The sequence below is a fragment of the Astatotilapia calliptera genome, chromosome 6 (genome assembly GCF_964374335.1).
Source record: "Astatotilapia calliptera chromosome 6, fAstCal68.1, whole genome shotgun sequence".
Lineage (NCBI taxonomy): Eukaryota > Metazoa > Chordata > Actinopteri > Cichliformes > Cichlidae > Astatotilapia > Astatotilapia calliptera.
In genome coordinates, this window is record NC_137427.1 from 19,044,454 (window position 1) to 19,068,627 (window position 24,174).

A 24,174-nucleotide genomic window follows, 5' to 3' on the forward strand; every position below is an offset into this window, starting at 1 on the left:
TAGCATGTGAATGTATTTGTGTGCATATGTACTGAATATGTGGTTGTGTGTGAACATGTCTGAGTGTGTTCATCTTTAGCTGTATGCATTTGCATACGAGTCCGTATGTGTTATTGAGCATGCACTAGCAAGCTTGAACTACACACGTGGGAGACTCTAAAGCAGCCTCTGAAGTTCTTTTCCTTTGACTCTCTGAATTATAGAAAACCACTTGAATCGCAGACTGCAGTCTAGTGTTAGCTGTGTGCTGCAGTCTCAGACTCTCTAACCAGCAAACTATGCCATGCAGTCTGGCACTTTTTTCCAGGCATACCTGCACGTCATGTTACTTCTCCATTTGAATATAATCCATCTCTGTAAAAGCTGAAGGATAAGAAGAGAGAGCTGGAACAGATAGTGACAGAGGGGCAGATAAATAAATGCTCCAAACATTACATTAATCTAAAGCCCAGTGATTCCAACTCCAAAAACAATATGCTAAATTGAAGTTTTTCACCACAGAAACTGAGACTGTGACTGTGTTTCTTCTCTGGGTGTGAGATTTCTTGCAGAGGTGGACTCACCAGGATATTAACAATTATATCTTGTTATGATATCTATCTCTGACTTGCTCTGTCTCAATCTGTTCACTCTTCTTCTCTCCTCCCTCCATTAACTGTACCCTGCTTCCCACTGAATGAGGTCATATCTGGAAATGTCCTACTTAATGTGTATGTGTGTTTGTGTGCATGTTGGTGTATGAAAGTGTCTGTGCTTGTGCTACCACCCTAACATAGTCGCCACGGCTACAGGAGATGCCCTGCGGCACCCTGGGGGCCCAACTGTCACCCTTGCTCAGTGTGGTAATTAGGACCCACACACATACGTACGCACACGCAAACACAGATAGACGAATAGGAAAAGTCGTACTTAAAGACTGACTGATTCTGGCACACTGAAACACTGACAGAAACTTTCCCTCAGATATGTGACAGGAATGAACACACGGGGTCTTTTATAATCTTAACAATGATCTTGTTCTTTCTATTGTTCTTTATATATTCCTCTCCGTCTACCCACGCAAATATACTTTCACCCAAACTGACAACTGTTCTCTTTTCCCAAAACCTCTGTATTTCCACATGTCAAAGTCTCCACCATCTGACCCTGTTCTCCTTTCACCATAGCTCTGCTAACCTTCGTTATCATGCTTCACTGAGCACCAAAGCTGCATGGCTGCCTGAGAACGGCCTGAGACACCACACGCTTTCTCTTTTTCTCTCTTCCACACATGCACACAAAGTCTGACACATCCAGAGAGTAGCACGGCACGTGAATCAGTGCCTCAGACATGCTGGCGTGCTGTAGACATTGACTGACTACCTGACTGACTCGATACTTTGACGCTGACAGTGAAGCACAAATCCAAACCAGGACACAAGGAACAGCCCTCGTCTCCCCTGCACAAGCACAGCATCCCATATTTTTTTATGAGGTGAGGCTGACTAAATTATACTAGTCAGTTACTTGATGTAGCATTGCTCGGTCGTCTTGATGGTGATGGTGTCTTGCACGCTCCTCTGCGTCTCACCAATCAAGAAGACAGCACATCTGTCTGAAACACGCTCATCTTTTAGCTTTTAGGAGGATTTGGGGTTCGTGTAAGCAGGTGGTTTGGATTAAAATGTGTTGGAGTTGGAGGTGTCACATTTAAATTTAGAGAGATGCAAGGTTGGGAGAGACATAGGGATATCAGCTAAGGAATGTTACTAGGTGGAATCAGGAGAAAGACTCTCCGAGTGTGTCCTGGAATCGGACGACGTGGAAGTTGCCATGGCTACCGGTGGAAGAGGAAAGGAGAGACGGTGGAGCTCAAAAACTATACTTGGCAGGCAGCCTGCTCAGAAGCTAGAAGGGTAAAAGGGTTTGTTTGCCTCTGTTTATGATAAGACATACATTGTCATCATTACTATTATTATTAAACAGTCTTTTAGTTGTAATAATCATTAGTTATCCACACACATAACATATATCATACACTCCCAAACTAGGCCACTTCTAAACAATGAATTAACATGCATTACACATTCGGTCTCGTTCCACTTGGAATTATACTCATTTCTTTTTTTATGACATATAAGAAATGGAAAAAAAACTAATATATGACATCTCTACCTGCCATACTGAAATCTGATAGTGTTGTCATCGTTTATTAAATCATATATTATCTTAACAATGTCACAGGCATTATGCAGACTCAGAAATGTGTGTGCCATTTGTCATTTGCATACAAATGGCTCTCTGTATGAGAGCAAGCTTACAACTACTGTAGCTAATTTTTAAAGAATGTTTTATCTGTTCACAGAAGTGTGTCAGTGGTTGATTTTGCTGACTTGAATGCAGGTTGTTGAATTGCACTGAGAATCTAAATTGTATTTAATGTTCAAGCACACTTTACATCCAGAATTAAAACAGGATGTTGAACAGAAGGCTCACTCTGCAGCACTTTTTATTGAATCTATGGCTCAGTCTTTCAGCTTTTCTCCTTTCGATGTAACAGATCTGTAGAGCTTTAAAGCAATTGAATGCTAATAAGACTGCAAGTTCTGAAAAACTGGATCTAGATTTTCTCAAGTTAGCTACGGATATTATAGCAGAACTATTATCCATCCATGCATCCATTTAGTTCAGGGTTTCGTGTATTAGAGCCTGTGCAGCTAGAACAGGGGTACACCCTAGGCAGGTTGCCAGGGTATTGCAGGCCTATAGCAGAAATACAGAAAATATTAACTACTAAGTTTTAAAAAACAGCACAGCACAATAACCACAGCTATTTAAGAGGTAAATTACATTATTGAGGCAATGAACTGCGGAACATACAACATTTCTGCTTTTCTTCATTTGCTGAAGGCTTTTGACATAGTTGACTATGCCACTTTGGTGGATAAACTATATAATAATGACTTTTCTGGGAATGCTGTCAGTTGTTTTTAAAATTACTTGTCAGATAGAACACAGTAGGCCCACTTTGCTGGATCTTCTTCCTCTTTTCTTCCCGTATCAAAGAGGCGTGTCCCAGGGGTCGATGTTAGGACCACTGCTCTTCTTGATCTTTGTGATACTTATCAAATGCTGCATTTATTTTTTATGCAAACAACACAGTTATCTGCTTTCATTCTCCTTAAGTGGTACAAAAAACTCAAATTTGCAAATCCAAGTGCATGCTGTTTTTAAATGGCAGAGTTAATATCTAATCTTCCTAAGATCATAACTGCTCAAGGGGCGTAAATTAAAACGGTACTAAGTGAGCTGAAATTTAAATTAGGTTTAATTTTTAGGAACAAAACCTGTTTCTAAGATAAGAAGAGGTTTATCTGGTGGAAGTATATAATATTATGTGTAAATAAAGTCTATAATACTTAAAATTAGATTATCATTTTTTATCAGGATACATTTCATATTATATCTTATTGTGCATGGATGAGAATGACAGGTAAACGAGCCGGTGCTTTGCATTTACAGGAGCTACACACATACAGCATACAGTAATAACAACATCCCATATTATACTGTGCATTGAATATTGTAAAGTTAAAAATATCACATGACACACAGATATAGGAGAAAACAGGAGAGAGTGGCATCCTCCAACCAAATATTAATAATGTAGCACATTTCAAAGTTTTTTCCCAGTAGGGAAAACAACGTAATTTTACCTGTGGCTTGTTTGACAGGCTGTTCGAGAGCTGACAGAAACACATTCGGGGACTGCCGAGGAATGTTTGTGTCTATGTGTGTGGGAGAGAGACAAAGAGAGAGGCAGATCTGTCATTTCTTCATAAGTGTGGTGTGGTGGGGCTGGCAGAGGATGTGCGGCATCTGCTTCACGATACCCCATGGTACACATGTGCTCAGGCTTGCACTAACACATATATAGGCACCTTCTTTTGCTCCCTTACCTCTGTCACTCACAACACTAGCATCATTTTTCAATTATATATTAAATCACATTTCCTGTGCACCCCTCCACACGTCCTGCCTTTTGTGTTTGTCCTTTTAGGCATCCTTTCCCATCACTCCATTTGTCCATCTCCAAACAGGCCTGTGTATGTGTGTATAACCACATCAGGGAGCTAATAAAGTAGAAATGAGGCCAGTAGAAGAGGAATCTCATATGTGATGTGTGAGGGGGGCAGAGTGAGTGGTCAGCCTAACAGGTTTTTATCCTGTTGTGAGATATAGTGAATGGGCTCTATCTGCTGTCAAATGGGTTTTCCTGAACTCGCACAGGAGATGAAGAGCACTCTGAAATCATCTTCTGGGCTCCCCCCCCTTACTTTCACAAACACAAGAATGCTCAACTCACACTGGTTAATTTTTGCTACTTTGTAGATTTCAGTTGAATTTCTTTATATTTTAAAAGCTCACAAAATGTATGTGATTTATTGCAACAGTAACCAGTGTTACAAATCATAGCAATAGATAAATTTGATGGGGTATTTAAGAACAAAATGCCGCTTCCTTTGCAACAGGAACTGGACCATTCTTGGTAGATTTCTATATTTTTGTCTATATTTTTGTGTTGAGCCATATCAGACTCTTCTATCATTGAATCCACTAACTGCCTGATTCTGGGTTTGTGTAGCTGTCCAGCTGTCAAAAAAGGAAAAAAAAAAAAGAAATCCAGTCTTTCTGCAAGTTACGTCACAGTGTGGGTGAACAAGCTGACAAAAATAAAATGGTGACATTATGCAGACCACGAGTCCGTGTTGCATGCTTCAAGCTTTGCACAGCACTCCTAGGCAGATCTACCAGGAGATGTCTCAGTATTCTAAACCATCAGTGCCTCTGCAGGTGTGAAAAGAAAGAAGGAAAGATGCTCAATAATGCAGTTATGAAACATGTTGCAAAATCCTCCAAGAATATGTAAATATAAACAATTAGAAATTAACATAACTTATAGTTCTCGTTATTTAATAGTTTTTTCTGTATTATATAATAGTTTTAGTGTCATCACTGAGAGTTCAAGTTGTGTCTATAGTTGCATTAGGGACAAATGGATGCTACAAAAAGGCCGTATTAAAGTTTCTGAAATAGAGCCTGCTCCTTAAAAAGGTACTGCACCCAGTCACACCCTGTGCTGTAAACAACTGTGATGAAACACAGTACTGGTGGTAACGGCGATATTTTTACCAATTTTATTAAATTTTGCATTTAATGGGTCGAAATTACATTAACACACCATCTCCTGTTTTAAATCCCTGAACCTTGCAAGGCCAATGCTGACACAGAATCATCCATTTGAGACTTATCTATGTCCAACCTCCCTGAGCCACCACTTTTGAGTGGTATTCATTTTCAATATGTGATGATAGAGAGAAGAGTTTATGTCATATTTTGCTAACTCACATAAATGTTTTATTCTTGGCACTTAATTGTCCTTTTGAGAGCTTAAGATACACCACCTTACTGTATTATTTTCTTTGAGAAAATTGTATGGCTTTGAAGTGGCTGCAAATGAGCACTTTTCCACGATGGCAACACAGCTGCAAACAAATGTTACATTAACACTTAGACATCCACTGTGAGAGCTCCAGCTTTTGGCATTATGTGTGCCTTAGCCAGAGGCATGAAGGGATACATGAGTCTTATCATCTTACTGATCTCTTAAACCTGAAATGGTCCCTCAGAAACACATTACCTGTAACATGTCGTCATTATTTGCGAATGTTTGGCTCTTTCCAATATTCTCTTCCTTGTAATAATCCTAATCCTTGTACCTGACCATTTTCAGAGGAATGGGTGCTTTACTGGTTAAGCCACATAACACTGACCTATGAATTATTCAAGCATAAAAAGGCACCTAACTCAAACGACTAACCAGGGTTGTCTACGCATAACAAACGAGTTATCAAAGAAGCAGTTTTAAATGGTATATATTGCCACTTTGTCACTAATATTAGTGGTGACCAGAAACTTATTTGCATTTCTTTAACTGAGTCTAAGAAAAGGGCATAAAATAAGATTTTTAAACTAACAAGGTGATTCCCAAAGAGCTTTTAGCTGAAAAACTGGCATATCTCAGCATGATGTGCAGCCTTTAAAAAAATGAGGAATTTGAACAAGTGGAGAACAAAAAAAAAAAAGAGAAAACATCCTTAAGACACAGGGAAAATAATGACTGTTCACTGAAGGGTCTTCAGAAATAGTCTCAGTGGAAGTGACGCGGTCAAAAAGAAAAGACGCTTAAACAAGAAATGGACGAAAATGAGTAGCAACAGGTTTTGTGGAGAGCAGAATCTAAATATGAAATTTCTGGTTCATATCATCAATATGTATGGAGAAGATCAAGTAGTGTCTACAGCCATCTGTAAAAGAAGATGGAGTCTTTCTCGTGGTTTGGAGTTGTATTTCAGCCATTGGTGTTGGGGATCTTGTCAAAGCTGATTGAATCATGAATGCAGATATGAAATACAATCTGGAAAGCAACTGATTGGCAACAACTTCTTTTTTCAGCATCACAATGATCCCAAACACACTTCCAATGCAGTAAAAGCATACCTGGATAGAAAAACACACAGTGGAACAGTCGGATTGGCTTTCCCAGAACATTACTGAAGCAGCGAAGAATCATCTTGACAGAGAATGAAACGAAAGGCAGCCAACATCCCAATATGAGCTCGGAAGGTCCTTCAAGGAACCTGGAAAACGAATGCTAAAGAAATTACAAGAACGCTTGTCAAAGAAATTTCAGGCTGTGTTGAATAATAAAGGCGGTCGTACAAAGTATTAACTTTCAAGACTGTTGGAATAGTAGAAAGTCAGTTTCTATTTCCCATTTTCCTAGAAAAACATAAAGAAATGAGTAGTTTCTATACATGTATGTCTATATTAGTCCAGTTCAAGTATCTTCAAGTTCATTTAATTGTTTTTTTAAGCTCAGTGGGTTTTTTTGGGTTTTTTTAGATTAATGATATTCAGAACGTTTGTGTGTGTTAAGCATGTTCACAAACAGTTGTAGATGACTCACAGAGTGCTCTGGAGTGGTTTCACTGTATTCGAACACTGATTCCAGAGGACTTTGGAGAAGCTTTATGCGTCACTCACTCTCAGACACTTCTTTCAACTCACAAGGATTAGTTCCCAGCTCTCTCTTGTTCTGTAATTATATAGCTCTTCAACACATCTGCATTCTAGCACACGCACACACTCACACACGCACAAACGCGCACACACTCGCAGACAAACACTCAAATATTTATTCCATTTTGCATCTGCTCACAGACATACATGCGCCTGCACATATGCATAAACATACCCCACACACGCTCCAACAGGCAGCGTCAGCCTCATCAAATCATCAGTCAGTTATATGAGGGATAGAGACAGAGATGGAGTGAAGGGAGGTCTGCCAAACAAAGTGAAAAACATCAGAGACAAGAACAACAGCAGCACCCACTGCAGCATAGCAGCTTTCTCTTTCCCTGCCTGCCACAGCTCGGCTTTGTTAGTGAATAGTTTGTTCGTGTGCATGTGTGTGTTGCACGTTGCAAGGAAGAAAGCCAGCGGGCCAGGCGGTATCCAGGCCACTGCCTTGTTTTGATGTGGTCATGCTAATTAAAAAAAGGAGCTTTTCTGCCAACTCTAAGAAAAACACAGAGAAAAAAATATATAGAGCCATTTTGGTGTTTGGGAAAAAAATAAATTCTAAAGGTGCGCGTGTGTGTGTGCGCATGTTCTGCATCTCCTCCATTAATCATGGGTCACAATGCAGAGAGGACAGGAATTGTAAATTTTTGCTGATGTTCTCGTGTTTTGTTAGGCTTCTGGATAAACATGTTGGCAGTGAGGAAATGAGAGTAATGTTGACAAATAAAGAATGAGATGGAGGTACTGAGAACATAAGGGAGTCTTTTTTGGACCTGACTCAGACTACTGGCTCAGACAGAACGGTGACGTCAGCAGAGGCTTTACTAAGGATGGAGGGATCGAGAGAGAAACAGGGGGAGGCTGGAGATGACGCCCTGAGGGAGGCGGGGATGAGAAAAGTATTAAGCAGGGAGAGAGGAGAGAAAAAGAGAGAACGGCAGCAGCAATAAGCGGCCTACCACATATATCTGGGTGTGACTTAGGAAACTGCAGCTAAGTGGGTTTAAGACAGATAAACAGACGGAAAAAACAGCCAGTTGGAATGAGAGACAAAGAAGGAGGAACAGTGAGGAATAATTCCTAGGCGGGAAGGATGAGGACAAAGGCTGAAAAAAGAAATTGGTTTATTATCTTGGCTTAGAGAGTGTGGGGAGGAAGAAAAAAGGTAGTGCAGACAGAAATAGACAGAGAAAGAAGGAGTGATAGCAGAGAGATATAGCTCGCAAGAGAAGATTATGCCAAATCTTTGCTCGATAGCTTTTATTTAAAATAATAGTCCATAACCTTCAGTGCTCATGATTCAGCCATGAGAGCCCTGAGCCATTTTTTTTTACCTGAAGCAGAAATATATTGACAATTACCTATACCCATGGCTACTGCAAAGCCTAACATGTCTCTCAGTTTTTCCTTAAACTCATTTTTATCTGTTGTTTTCTTCAGCCCGTGTTCCCTGGATCAGGCATACATGATTTAATGTAATTTATTACACTATATAGTGTAATAAATTACATATATATATTGATTTCAGTTGTTAGTTTTAACAATATGTACAAGAAACAGAAAAAAAAACTTGTTCGATTTTAATGTTTTCACTATTATGTGTTTTCTATAATATTTGTGTCTCATATTATGGTTTACTCATGAAAGTGGCACCTTTTTTGCACTTTTTGGCACAAAATAATTCTACAGGTGATCAAAGGTGATGTCACTTCCATGTGTAAATCATCGTGTGAGATATGGAAATCTTACAGGACTTAGACATGAAACATAAACATTTATGGGAATATTTTACTCCTTTTTTTTCAGACGGGTTGTCTCTTCAGTGAATCGGAGAGTTCAAAGCGCCGCAGCCCACGATAACACATGCAAACACTCGAAACATAACATAACTAAAAAAACATTCATCAAGTTGACATCTCTAGCACCGCAAATATTTCCAGACACGAGCTCTAAGTTGCCCAGGTGATAAGAAGATAGATGCGTTTTGTGACTTTTTGAAGCTATTAAAGTTGGCTATTCATTTGTGCTTTCAGCAAATAAGCTTAAATTCACAGCAATTCCTGGCTGGCTCCATCTCTTTTCTTATATTGAGCTTTCTCAGCCACTGTGTCTCTTCAGTGTGAAGACATCATAACTAGCGGCTAGTTGTTGGGTTTTTTTTTTAACTTTAGAAAGTTATGTGAGGTCGTTAAAGGGAGTTTTGTGCTCTGATTCACCAGTGAGTGCCAGCCATTCGTGACCTTTGGTGGGTGCTGTGAGCAAAGTTGTGGCACTGTGTCAGTTTTGTGTCCCCTGCCCCCCCCCTCAGCCCACAGCTCGCACTGATGACAGGTGACCGATGATGAAGGTACCAGGGCAAGAAATTAAAAAGCACAGAGGCGAGAAAAAAGAGAGGAGGGAGAGAAGATGGGTGGGTATTGTTAGATTATGACAGACTTCACAACACAAAGACTTTGAAACCATCACAAATTCCAATAAACCCTCATGTGATCTGAGACACGCTGGTCAGCGAGAGACGCCAAGCTAAAAAAAATTAAGGCAGTTAGTTCTTTCTAGGCTACATTAGTTCTTTGTGTTACATGTGAATATTGAACTAATAATAAAATTAGCTCCTATGAATATTTCATTATGCAAATTGTTGAATGGTATTGTAGGAAAAGTGACTTGGGGGGTTCTGTAGGCTCATTAAAAATATCTCAATGGGAGAATCTGAATGTTTTGAATGTAAATGTCTTCTGTATGACAGGTGTGCACAGAGGGAAAGAGAAGTTGTGCTAATTAATATGAAAGCATTTTAAAAATAGCTTTTTCTCATTTGTCTGTTGTTGCTATTCTTGTATAAGAAATATGTTTCAGTCGTGTGCTTTTGTAGCTCGTTTAAACTTGGAAGATAAAGATAAAGTGTGTGTTTTATGTTATTACATGCATGCATCATCATAACATATGCACCAGCAAATCTTTTGTGGTTGTGACGAGCAGCTTTGAAATGTTCAGTGAAACTGACACGTAAATGTCATGTATGTATTTTCACAGGTGCTCTTATACACACCTGTAAGCAGAAACCCTAAAAGACACACAGGGTATATACTACATCGTGTGCTGCCTTGCATAACCTGTGTTAATAAGAGTGAGTAATACTTACTTTTTGTGTGTCAGAGGAGAGGGCCCCCTGGTAATTAGAATTAATTATCTAAAGTCTGGGGCAAAATAATCTTAAAGGTATAGGTTATTGCCGTCAGTGCTTCACACACTCGTGCAGGTACACACAGACACCCACATACATTCAACGCAGAAGTGTCCTTGTGCCACAGCACTTCTGTATCCATTGTGGGCCACCTTTGTGTACAAGTGAACTCGGTGAATCCATTACTGTTATGTTCACTTCAGGTGTCAACATGAAGGGTCCTTAAGCACAGAAGACTCTCGAGTGTCAGGATGACTCGGCAGATAAAATAGATCTCGCTCTACATTATATCACATGATATCAGGATATGCGTTTTGCGGCGTAGCGTGCTTGGGCTCCAGCTGAAAAAAAAAAATGATGCAACTCCAGTACAACAGCCCTCCAATAAATCCCGGCTCCTCGATGGCTGTGGTGTTCCGTTTTTGTTTTAAACCTTTTAGAGAAGGCTGATTCAGCTGCGCGATCATTTTGGAAAATGTAGTTTGTGGTGCCGCTGAATTGTATCATGTTACAGGTCTTTCAATTGATTTGTGGATGTTTTCAACTGACGCTATCCATCTATCCCATCTATCTATGTAGATGCAACAACCGTACGCAGTGTGCTGTGGTGGCCGGCCCCGACGTCTTTCCCGATCCCTGCCCCGGCACATACAAATACCTCGAAGTCCAGTATGAGTGTGTTCCTTACAGTAAGTACCCTCTCGCTCTCTCTTTTTTTTTTAAATAGTTCACTACCCTTCAGTATATGAATAAATTGCAGTTTTTGTTATGCCAGGCAGCAGCATTCACAGCAAAAACTTCAGCAGCTTGATCCCACAGTAACTTTACGTGCAAGTTATAATTTTATGCCTCTCCCCCCCTGTGGGAAAGTCAAAGGTAGCAAGGATGAGAAACAAGGGCAGTCTCAGATGATTACAGATGGTGATGTGACCTTTGACCAGGTGGTAAGAGACTGAGAGGGGAAATTCACTAGAGTGAAACAGTCGTGCGGCTTTTTAAAAATCTTTTCCACTAGAATGTGGGTTACAGCTCGCTTCAGAACAAATGCATAAGGGATCAGCGTGATGACTTAGTGGATTAGATTTTTTTTTTTGTCCTTAATGTTTATTTTTCAGTACATTCCAGCAAAGTTAGAATGCAGCTGGTTGTGTCTGTTTAATGAAAAAGTTAAATCTCGTGCGAATACCAGCCCCTCAGTCATTTCCCCATCACAACAGGCATCTACAGGTACTTTGTTCAGGCTGCAGTTGCATATGTGAAACCCACAAAACCAGACAGAAGTAAGGTGAAGCATAAAAGATGAAAAGGGAATGCATCAAAATGAAATTGCACCTCCAATGAAATGAGAAGAGGTATGTTAATCGTTAAGTAAAAATTTCAGGTGAACAAAGTAACGATGCCAAAATATTATTTTATCAGCAAACGCCGCTTGATATTTTCAAACATTGCTGTCAGGTTGGATTGGAGATTAATTTTAATTGTTTTCTTCTTCATATTACCTGACTTTACAAGCCATGTCTGGCTTGTAAAGCTATAAACATGACTGTGGTAGAACAGTTCTAAGCAATACAGTCAAGAGGACATACAGAGTTGGAATTGAAAAGCTTATTTCTGCATTCTTTGTATCAAAAAGTCAATTTCCAAAGAGATGTAAAGAAGTTTAATTTTGCCCTCATAACCCACACATGCTTTATGCAAAAGCCCTCCTAAAGTAAGAAATAACAGATGCACTTTAGATTTGTCTACGGCCTTGGCACCGCAGTCCATACAGACGGCCAAGGTGATCTCCCACACTGAAGCATTCAATTATGTCTGGCTAAACGGCTCTTGCCTGGCGTCTAGAATGACCAGCAGATTAAATAATAGGACTATCAGAGCCCTCTCTGGAGCAGATGGAAACACAACCTGATACCTGCTTAATGCCCCACCATGCACGCACAGCACATACACGCAGGCATCAAAAAAGACTCTGCAGCAGTGTGTGTTTTCACTCGTCTCATATTCATTCAAGACTTGTCTGCATGTTCCGTGTTTTTATTTGATATAACCGCACACCTGCTTGAAAATACAGCGCTCCTTATTTAATGGATTTGTCAGCGTAAAGAATAGTGATTTAAAAAACGACCGAGTGCAAAAGGAGATGAGTTGTGTTTTTGGATCTGATAAACAATGGGTCAGTCAGGGTAACAGTGTCCCCGCAAAAATACACAGTATCTGAAATCAAAGTCATTAGCGAGCTCAGCTAACAGAGGGAGGGATGGAGAGAGGGAGGTGATGCACTGGAGAAAAAGACAGCGAAGGAGAGAGAGAGAGAGCTTTTGACAGTACATTAGCATCTGCTGTGTACTGACTGAAGAGTTCAGGCTGGATCAGGTAGCTGTGTGATACACTACCTTGCTCGCGTGTGTGCTTAGCCATGGGAAAAGTCCAACAGGGGAAAAATGTGATGTATAAAAAAAGTGAAACCTTTCACATAACCTTCACACGGAATGGATCAAATATTTATAAAATCAATTCTTTTTTAAAAGTCATAATATTGCTTGTAACTTAGAAGAAGGCACTCCTGACATTTGGGCTGGAGTTTCAGTCGTCAACATTCACACTGGCGCGTTTGACACCGCAAATCAATGCTGCCAGCGGCATTGTCGTGAAAGATGCATTTTGTTAGACAATAAGTGATGAAATATCTGCAAAGTGTTGTAAATCAAGATGGCTCAACAGAGGAGGGGCTTTTATGATAGATACACTATATGATAGTGTAATGAAATTTGTTCTGAAATGAATACCAGCTGCATTTTTAATATGTCATCATTTATAAGCAGGCTTGGCTTTTGTGCGCTCAGATAACTATAACGTCAAGGGATCCACTCGAGCAGATCTCCCCTGATGCCGAGCGCGCTGGTGGCGGTGCTGTCTGTTGAGTGTAACCACCTGAACCCTTGCAGTCACCTGTAAGGCCAGGTGTTGCTTATCACAGGCCAGCCGCCACGGAAAGGAAATGAGCCGATCGACTTTAAAGCGCAGGCATACTTTTCCTGAGCGCTGCCAATCGAGTAGAGTAGGTGCGTTTCCCTCTGCATAGATATAGTAAACAATTCTCAAAGTGGGTTGTAAAACAGGTAATTTAATTATGTGCGGTTCAGTTTTCAGGGAAATTTTGCTCCTCCATCTCGCCTCCTTTTATTTAATTTTTTTTTCCCAAGGATTTTTTTTGGCTTGCGCTACCCCTCAAAACTCCTCATCTCTCTCCACTGCACTGTAGGTTTTTGGCTGTTGTCCAAAGCTACAATCAAGTGCTGTCTCTTTCTCTCTCCGACTCTCTGTGGTACGAGTGTGTGGCAGTCGTGTGCCAAACTAGCCAGCTAGCTTTGGCAGTAATTAGCCACCTGTGTATACTTGCTCATCGCACTGCAGGCAGACTATAAATATCCATACATTAACACACCGCTGTACAAAGTACTTCTCCAAGGCAACTCTGGTGCGTGGACAGATTCAATCTCAGCAAATGTGTGTTGCTGAAGAGCAGACACATGATACGTATTGTTTCATTCATGTTCGTCCGTTAAAAAAGCCAGGAACACTTAGGATTATGTCTATCCGTTTCCTCATCTTTATGTGGTATACCCTGGCTCTCCTGGCTGCTGTTATGAAGCAATTAGCCTACTCCCACATTTAGTGTATTAATCAGAAAAGCCAGTGATATGTTATGCAATACCCATGCAGTCTATTTTAGACAATAGAACTTGGCTCAATAGGAAAGCTAATTAAAAGATAAAATCACCTTCTTGTCTGTCCAATTAAAGACTTCTGTCAGATTGGACCCTTGGAATAACTTCATCACAGTGACATGAGAAGCCCTGTTTGTGTGCGTCTATGTGTGCTTCCTTGTGTGGGTGTGTGTGTATATGTGCATGTTTTTTTTTTTTTTTTGGGGGGGGTGCTTGTTCGTTTGTGTCTCTCTCTGTACATGCATGTACAGTATATGCGTGTGTGTGTGTGTTTATGTGGGCACATATGCAGGCATTTTTTTTGTTTCCCAGAGAGAGCAAGGGAAGATGGGAAAGGAACCAATGAGACAGAAGGAGAGACGGCAGAGCGACAGCTGAAACAGAGATAGAGAGAGAAATAGGTTAGACGAGGCCAGCAGACAGGGAACAGAAAGAATGAATTAACTGATAAAAGACACAGGGTGAGAGGTGGACAGGGTTTGGTTTGGGGGAAGTAGGAGAGATACAGAGGAGGTAGTGGGAGAGAATGAACGAGGCGAGTGGGAGGGGTGAAAGAACAGGATGAAATAATGCAATAGAATAGCGGGTGAGGATGAGAGGACAGGAGAAAAAGAATAGAATAATGAAAAAGAGAAAGAAAGTAGAAAACGTCTGCGCCCATAAACGACCTTGGGCTTTAGCCGGCTGAGCTTATTGGAGATCAGAGATGATAGTGGTAAGGCTGCTGTCGCCACTCGTTGTCTGTAGAAACACGCACACGGGCATGTCGGCGCCCCCCCACGCATACACACACATTACACACACTTGTGAGCACACACTGTCTTCCCTCCTAGACGAATACCTACTTAATAAACCATACATTTTCAATAAAAATGCTAATTATCTTTACACAGCAGCACAGTTAGGTTAACACAGCTTCTGTGTGTGTGTGTGTGTGTGTGTGTGTGTGTGTGTGTGTGTGTGTGTGTGTGTGTGTGTGTGCGCGGTGGGTGTAGGAGAAATAAAAACAGAAAACAGAGAAATGAACTAAAACGAAAGGCATGCAAGGTATGGGTGTAACGTTGTTTGTATAATTACAGATTTTTTCAGACCATTTTACTGAAGATATTAATGAATAATTACATGATTTTTATTAAATCAAACTAGTCAGGCGACACATCCTCACAACACACCGTTGCAGTTTGCATTATTGCTAATATTCATTCAAAGCCATGCTAGGAATAAATTAGTTGTTGTTTTTTCACAGTAGCTGCATAGCTAAATATTCAATAGTGCAGTCCTAGTGGTTTTTGCAAATGATCAGTCAAAGATACTGGATAGATAAAAATACGCCGCTACCTCTGCAGAATTCAATTATGAATAACACAGTGTGAGAGAAGATGCTTTCTTGTTGACGTTTTCTTGGAAACAAGGACGCGTTTCTGGCAAGTTGTCATAAGTCCATATTTTTCCCTCCTCTTTCTCTTTTAGCTACACTCAGCAGTTTAATTAGCAGTAGCACAAAAGACTTTTCATCTCTTGCATCATCTTGCATGCTCGAGCTGCCCTTGAGAAAACCTTGAGGTTTCAATAAATATCCGACCACCCTATATTCGCTCTGTCAGACCGTCTGCACTGGAGAGGAAAAAAAAAATCAATGACTGTTATGACAAACTTTCATTTCTTACCCTTGTCCTCAAGATTAAAAGAGAGATACCGCAGAACAACCCCGCAATGAGCTCACCAACAGAGATATCCATTAATCTGGTGAAACAACGAGCAGCAGTACAAATTGAATGACATTTGTCTGACATTTTGTGTGCCATTTGGTTTACTTGTTGCTGCCACACTTTTTCATTTGAAATCTATTAGTTGCTGGCAACCTTGAACTCTGTGTGTTTTCCTCTGTGTCTGCGAGGCTCCGTAAGAGCCTGAGGTAATGTGAAGGCCTCATTGTTTGGTGTCATTAATCCTCGTCTTCTCCACCGCGATGCCTTTCTTTGTGTTATTTATATGTACGGATGCCGGTGTGAGTGAGTGTGTGTAATATCCGTCGTGCACACCCCTCTGCCTAGACAGACTATCTGCTTTCTTTCCAAGATTTTCTCACAAGGGAACTGTTTTCTTGTGACGAACCTTTTTATATCTTACCTCGCAGGGACACACACACACACACACACGTGCACACGCGGATGTACACACTTGTTTTAGGTTTAACATGATCTTCTTTCGGAGATTGCTTATTTATCGGGAGTTGTGCTAAGCTGCGCCAGTTACCATGCATTTTTCATGAGCTTAGGATTTAATGGTTGCCTGTGTATGAAGGTGTGTGTGTGTTCTGTGTGCCACATGTGTTTGTGTATGCCTTGTGGTTGGGGATAAGTTTGGGGTTTAATGTAGTAAAGAATTAAAACATGCAGCATGCAGTATGTAGTGCATCTGTGATATATGTAAACATGTGAGGTCCTGGAAGTTCTTCCAAATGTTTTTCCTTTGAAGACTCTGCCTTCCTCTCCTCTCCCCTACCCACACCCACACATACACCCACACACACACCTTTCTCATGGGACTAGTTCCATTCAGCAGGTCTCTAAGTCTTGAAAGACACAAGGGCACTGCCTGCAGGATTACGTTTCTGCCGTGTTCACATTCCACTCAGTCCCTCTGGGACCAAGGTGGAATAGAATTCATATGTTTAAGAGGTTCCAGGCAATTGTGCACATTTCATTGCCGGGCAACATGAACAATCCTCGCAGATTTTTAAGGATAATGCTTTGAATGTAATAGACTGGGAACCGGTGTTGGGATTGAAGCAAGCCAGCTCTTTTAGTATGCTCCTGCTTGCCCAAGAGATGCCTTCACTCTCATTTTCAGAGGCACACAAGATGACATGACATACACCAAGCATTAGCTCACCCACCGTGCACCAGAAAGCATTTTAATGTGGCAGTTTTGGCTGGTCCACTGAAAAACAATCCCAGTAATCAAATAAATTTTCTGGTTTTCATTGCGCCGCCGCTATTAGCATACATTAAAGAGCTCATTATCTCAGGTCATTTTGCATTGCTCTGTTTTGTCCTGCACCGGGTTGAGGACCACCGCGGACAGCGTGAACATGTGTGCTTCAGCGTGTTGTGCCATGCTCCTGTGTGTTTCCTCTCATTTTGTCTTCCCTCCCTCGTTCTGTGTCTGCCTTACATGTGCATCTCTGTCTGCCCACATGCGCGTGTGCAACATATGTGAGTTGAATACTGTCAAATAGCTTCCCCATTGCAGTGCAGTCTCCTCAGACGCTTATGTAATGTTATTACCAATCACACATGGAGAGCATCCTGGCACTCTCACAAGGTTAGAATGAAATATGAGGCCGATTATGGAGATCTGAGATTGTATTATCATGATTTCCTTATTATTGCATCATTAATCTATTTTTGTCTCTTGTCTCTATCTCTTTCTTTCTCGCTCTTGTGCTTTCTTTTTTTCTTCAAATCTTTTGCCTATGGCTGGTGCAGAAGTAGAACAAAAAGGTAAGTCTGTGAAGCAAGCACGCCCACATTCGCACATGCTCAAAATCCGGGATTGGGCGTCACTTTTTGATGCCAGCGCTTGAAGGGTTTTGTACCTTGTGGCAGCATGACATCTCTTTCATTGTCACTGCTGCTATATTAAGACAGCTTGATCTCAGCATATAGAAGCAATTTAGAACTACTGGTTCTCATTAGGCACACTCCGCTCACGTTATTCCACGGTATGTGTAGAATGCTTCTTAACCAACTCTCCAATGGGCCGAGCACGTTTTTGTGACGAGCCAATGATCAGAGAGTTACGTGGACGTTTAATATTTAAAATGCTTCCCTCATGAAATGAAAACAGATAGCCAGTGAAAATTCAATCAATAGTCAGAGCCTCATGCGTGGGATCTGGAATTATATTATTTGAGAGAATGGGAAAGCCACAGTGCACATCTGGCAACTCTATGTGGATCTGCTCTGTACACACACACACACACACACATATGTATGTATATATATATATATATATGTATATATATATATATATATATATATATATATATATATATATATATATATATATATATATATATATATATATATATATATATATATATATGCATGCTTATGTGACAACATTCCAGTTGAATTACAAAGGTTCCAATGACTCTTGTCGCACTGGCTTCCCAGAATTTACTACTTCTCCCACATCCCTCATAAAACATGACCCCAGTATTCCAAGAGGAGAATAGTGAGCGTGGAGTGGGAAAAGAATTATTGTAACAACTGCAAAAACAGCAGACAATAAAAGATGTGTTTGGTTCTACAGTTGGTTGTTCCTGACAGAAATAGAAAGGGAGAGAAAGGAAGAAAGAGCTGTGAGACTAATGAGGAGCTGAGGAGGGAGGGAGAAATGGGAATAGAGGGAAAGGGTGGAAGTAGAACAAAATGTGCCATTTTCTCTTCATCTTTTCGCTGTGAGAGTATCGTATTATCTGTTGAATAGAAGGCATACTGTTGCTGTGCTTAACAATGACAGTGACTATACAACATCCAAATCACAACACAGTAAGCCTATCATGTCATCATCACTCACCGGTGGTTAAGTTAAAATACTCTGTTGTGTTTTTTTAGAAACACGTATGAATGGAGGCAAACATTTCAAAAGCTCTGTCAGGAACTCTACTGAGAACAGTTGACATTTTACATCAGCCGTGTAATTTAAACTTATCTAATGTGAAAATGTTTTCTTTTGTTCCTCAGTGTTTCTGTGCCCCGGCATTCTTCGGGGAGTTTACCAAAGCGAACATCTCTTTGAATCGGACCATCAGTCTGGTGCTTGGTGCAAAGACCCGCTGCAGGCCTCTGACAAGATCTACTACATGCCCTGGACACCATACCGCACGGACACGCTGACTGAGTATTCATCGAAGGAGGACTTCATCGCAGGCCGTCCCACCACCACATACAAACTGCCGCATCGCGTGGACGGCACTGGCTTTGTCGTCTATGACGGTGCGCTGTTCTTCAACAAGGAGCGGACCCGCAACATCGTAAAGTTTGACTTGCGCACGCGCATCAAGAGCGGTGAGGCGATTATTGCCAACGCCAACTACCACGACACGTCGCCCTACCGCTGGGGGGGCAAGTCGGACATTGACCTGGCGGTGGATGAGAACGGTCTGTGGGTGATCTACGCAACGGAGCAGAACAATGGGCGCATCGTGGTGAGCCAGCTCAATCCCTACACCCTGCGCATCGAAGGCTCCTGGGACACGAGCTACGACAAGCGCTCTGCCTCCAATGCGTTCATGATCTGCGGAGTCCTTTATGTTGTCAAAACCGTCTATGAAGATGATGACAACGAAGGCACGGGGAACAAGATTGACTACATGTACAACACTGATAAGGGGAAAGAAATGACGGTTAACATACCCTTCCCTAATTCCTACCAGTACATAGCTGCAGTGGATTACAACCCTAGAGACAACCTGCTGTATGTGTGGAATAACTACCACGTGGTCAAGTACTCGCTCGACTTCGGCAACAATGGTAGGTCCAAGCCAAAGTCTAAGATTCCCTTCTCTACCTCTTTCTCATCACTCCACCTCGTTTTTTCATCTTCCCTTAATGATTTCCAATTTCACGTTACTATATGTGTGAGCCAGAAGAAAATTATGGCGGTTAGAAAATGTCTTTGGTACTGAAAGTGATGACTAGCCCGTGATGTGATTTCTTTTAAATCTTCGAGTGAACTACCTTGGCTTTTTTAATGCTAACATTAAAGAAAATAAAACAGTTTTCTTGTGACATAAGGAATACTTATAGGCAGTAATCTGCCTCCAATAATTAATTGTTCAAAATAACTTGAAGAGGAAGAAAAAGGAAAGCACCATCTGTGCTGTCATGATTCTCAATTACGACTGTTCCTCCACCACCCCACTTGTGATATCTGCATGTTTTCAGAAGTCAAAAAAGAAAAACGTTTACAGCTGGTCCTACATATACCACTGCCACTGAAGTTGTGGATGTCAGATGGCAGTAGATTCCTCTACGCGTAAATGAAAAAGATATCATAAAGGCTACCTTGATCTCTACCTTTAGAAGAATACTATCTCCAATGATGTAATGCCGTAAATGCCTTGTGGCTCTTAATGTACCACTTGCCAGCTTTCTCTTTAGTTTCCCCAGCTGCTTAACAAATCATAATGCATTCCTCTTGAGTGGAGCCAGGAGTATGTGGAAGACGGGGGAACTGATGGTGCTTTCACATCCATATAAGATGACAATCTGAACACACTTTAAGCCGTTACATGCACTTTTTTGTTTGCTTTTTATCCATTCATATGTATCTGCTCCCAAATGTTCTCACCATGCAAACTGACTAAAATCTGCAATTTCCCTGTGTCAGTGCTAAAGCGCAAAGCTAACTATTACTTTTAAAAGACAAAAGCAGTTTAAATTTTAAGAGATATATGTCTTGAGAGACAGGTTGTTTGTATTACAGCAGCAGATGATTACAGCCTGACACCGGAGTACACAAAAGGACACTTTTTCCAGCCAGTGCAGCTTTTAAATTCTTTGGGCACCGCAAACCTGGTTCATTTTTGTGTTTTTTTTCCTGTCAGAAATAACAGATGCAATCAAAATTCTTTACATGATTAAGCGTAGGGGGTGGGGTCATACATGGATCAGGTCAAATAAAGGTCAAAGTATTTCGATACAGGGTCATAAATCCAGCTGATAAGGTGACTCATTAGGGTTAACAATGAGTCACCTTAAATAGAATTGCTGTATCTGTTTAAAAGCACTAGGAATTCTGTCTATCTAACCGAGGGTGACTCATATAACTCTGGTGTGAGGTTAGAGTACACCCTCCCCTCTTCCTTCCCTCTGGATGGAAGGGCTTAGGCCCCTGGAGCCTGAAGGGCTATTTGCCCAGCGTAATTGCCTTTCAGCACCTTTCTATGGAGTGGTCAAGGCAGTCTGGCTGCATGTCTTATTAAATGATGTCTGAATTAACGCATGCTCTTACAAGCAGTTAGGAGGCACAGTACAAGAAATTATAGAGAGAGGCAGCATTAAACTTGGTTTCTACCGATCAGTGTGCTGTATGTGGAAGGGGGCCATGGTGTAAAAATATGCTTATGTGTATGTTTAGACATGCATAATAATATCCATACCCATGTGCTAATGTACTTACAGTACGGGTTTATTTCTCTATTCATGAGCGTGCATTCGTGTTTATTGGTGAGTGTGAACACTCTCATAATAGAGCTCGGGGTGTCTCAGGAGGCTCTAAAGAGGAGATCAATGGAGATTCAATGTGAAGAATGACCTCCAGTGCACAGCAACAAGCCAGACTGCTGACCAGCGGGGGATAAATACATACAATCAATGCTGCTCCGCACTTTTACTTTCCTCCTCGCTTCACTCCGTCACTCAGTGAAGACAAGAAATAATTTAACTGGCTTAACTGCACGAGTCTCTCATTCTTCTTAAAGTGAGGCAATAGCTCATTAAATTTTTATTTTGTTGCATTTTGGCACAGTGTTTTGCCCTTCCTGCCTTCCAAAACTAGAGAAGGTATTCGACCATTTTATTCACTAACTAAATGCATTCAGCATATACTGCTGTGAGTATGATCACATGTCTCTTAGTCAGTCCAGGAAACAGACCAAAGAAAAAGAGCCATTCTGAGGGTTTCCACTCATTACTGATGTGGCTTAATGCGCGCCTTGTTTTTGTTTCGGCTCATATGGACTTCTTAAGATATAAAATGAGGCAGGAAATGGGCCATGCTCGGAGAGAAGGATGAGGTAGGCCACTGAGAGCTGAGTGTAATTGGGGTACAACGCAGAGAGAACCAATTACTTTGTTGTGTCCGGATGACAAAAGGCAAATGGTTTAAAAGAATTCAGTCTGAAGTGCTTGCACTGTTTGCTTTTGGAACACACATTTCAATGTGAACAACAGGGCAGGGACGGTATGCTGAAAGACTGAACTCGTGTAAAAGTACTCTTATTTAAAGCAAAAATGGAAAAGATAAACAGACTTGTATTAGGCCGTGGTTAAAAAAAATATATATATATTATAATCATATTATTTTAGCATGCTGAATTAGGCTACTGCGCAGTCAGAGGTCATTGTACACTAGTAAAACAACCTAGCAGCTAAACATGCAGTGTGGATTTTTTTTGCTCCCTCCACTGGCAGGGAGAACAATTGCAGAAACACTGATGACGTATAAATGACGTCAGTCACGAATAAGAAAAAGACAGCTGTGTTTTCAGACGATGGAGCGGTTGTTGATGTTCTCCTCCAGTGATTGATTGCTGTTATATTCACCTGTTTGGACAAAGCAACAGCAAAGACACGTCTTTAGCCTATTTTTCTTTCAGCCTCGCCGTTTTACTACACCCTAAAGACAAAAGAAGCATGAACTCTGACAAATATATTTGGTCAAAAGCCACAGAAAGCTAGTGAGGAGGTTGTGTTGAAGTCAACATCAGCCACGTATGCTAGTTAGATGCTAGCTTTTGTTAGCTATGCAGCAGTTTGAGTGTGTTTGATTTGATTCACTGGGAAGGATCACAGGGCGGTACAAGAGAAAGATTTATATTATGCGAAATATAATCCCCATATATAACCATGTTTGATTTTATTTATTTATTTATTTGCATTTGGAAAGATTGCCGTTCAACACAGCTTCCATCACCAGTAATGTCCACAACGAACACGTGAACAATGACACAATGGATATCAGACCTAAACATTTTTGAGTACCTAAATTAATATTTTCTCTATCATATATACATACCATGTCTTAATTCGAGTCATATGTTAGAAAATTATCACAATATGCAGAAGTCTGAAATGTTTGAGGTATTTAAAGGTCATGTTTATTTACCCCGGTGCTGAAAATGTCAGGCCTAGTTTCATGTATCGCATTGACGGATTTAAAGGGGATCGCAGGGGAGAAACAAATAAAGCAGGTTTAGTTCAGCATGGGCTAACATATGATGTGCAGGTTTTCTCTGTCGCGTCATTGATGTAACACGGAGCAGAAATTTTTCTTTTTGAAATGCATATTTTATTTCTCCCTTGGTACCTAACGAGAAAGTAAACTGTGCCCTCTGCATTTATTGTTAATGTTTGGACTTCTCTCTGTTAAATCGACATTCTTCCTCTCCCTGCCTCTTACACAAACACATGCCCTCACAATGACAGGACTCTTAACATTTCCTCCATCCTGCTCATACGTCTTTCTCTTTCACTCAGTGTTTTTTTCCTCTGTTTTTCACTCTGTCTTCCTTATCTAGCGCCTAATCTGTCCTCCTTTTCTGCTCCCAACCGGTTCCCACATCACACAGCGCTATTTCATTGAGAGTCCTTTAGATCTATATATTATAGAGTCCTACTGAATGCCTATGTAAAGTCAAAGTCACTTGTCTCTGCATCACCCTTTTCTCCTCCCTCACAATCCCCAAACGTTCTCTCATTCTCTACTGTTTATGGAGTTGTTTCATCACGTCTTCTTACATGCATATTATAGAGACTTGCCCTACGCAAGCGGCATGGCTCCGATGAAACATTTGAATAATTTATCACCTCCAGTCTGCCTTGCCACACTTTAAAAAGTTTTCCCAACAAAGTCACAAAATTATTCATGTTATCTGTATCTACGGGGTAGGAGGGAAAAACATGGCTAAAACTAAGAAGCACTGCCTTCTCTGTCTTTGTTTTACTTGTCTTCACTCTCTTCTCATTTTGTCTTGTGCAGGGTTTTTTTTTCCACCTTACTGCACTCTCACAAGTGCTATATATACTCTTTCTAGTGCTAACTCGCAGCTCTTTAGGATTGTGATCTACCCGAGGTCCTAATTTCATGTCTGACAGTCTGATTGCATATTCTATGGGATAGATGCAACACACTGAAATCGGTTTTAAAAAAAAGAAACATTGCGCGAAACTTTCTGGAGTAATCCTGGTGGATTGTTTTTTTCTGGCAACTGGAGAGCAGTGCTCCAGAAAAAAAAAAGTTAATTAGAAGACAAAAAGACAGCATATTGTTTGACAGTTACTTCCAATTGTTTTAGTAATAAAAATACAATTCTCACATTGGCACGTTGCTTTTAAGCAA

At 40.8% G+C, this 24,174-nt stretch overlaps 1 protein-coding gene across 1 annotated transcript in view; it reads left to right on the top strand.

Moving 5' to 3' along the window:
• The window catches only part of adgrl3.1 (adhesion G protein-coupled receptor L3.1), an 87,919-nt gene that overhangs the window by 14,369 nt on the left and 49,376 nt on the right, over positions 1 to 24,174 (top strand). The window contains 3 exon segments of the mRNA XM_026170822.2: positions 10,892 to 11,001; positions 17,532 to 17,546; positions 18,795 to 19,583. Of these exon segments, the coding sequence (XP_026026607.2) occupies positions 10,892 to 11,001; positions 17,532 to 17,546; positions 18,795 to 19,583 (914 nt within the window).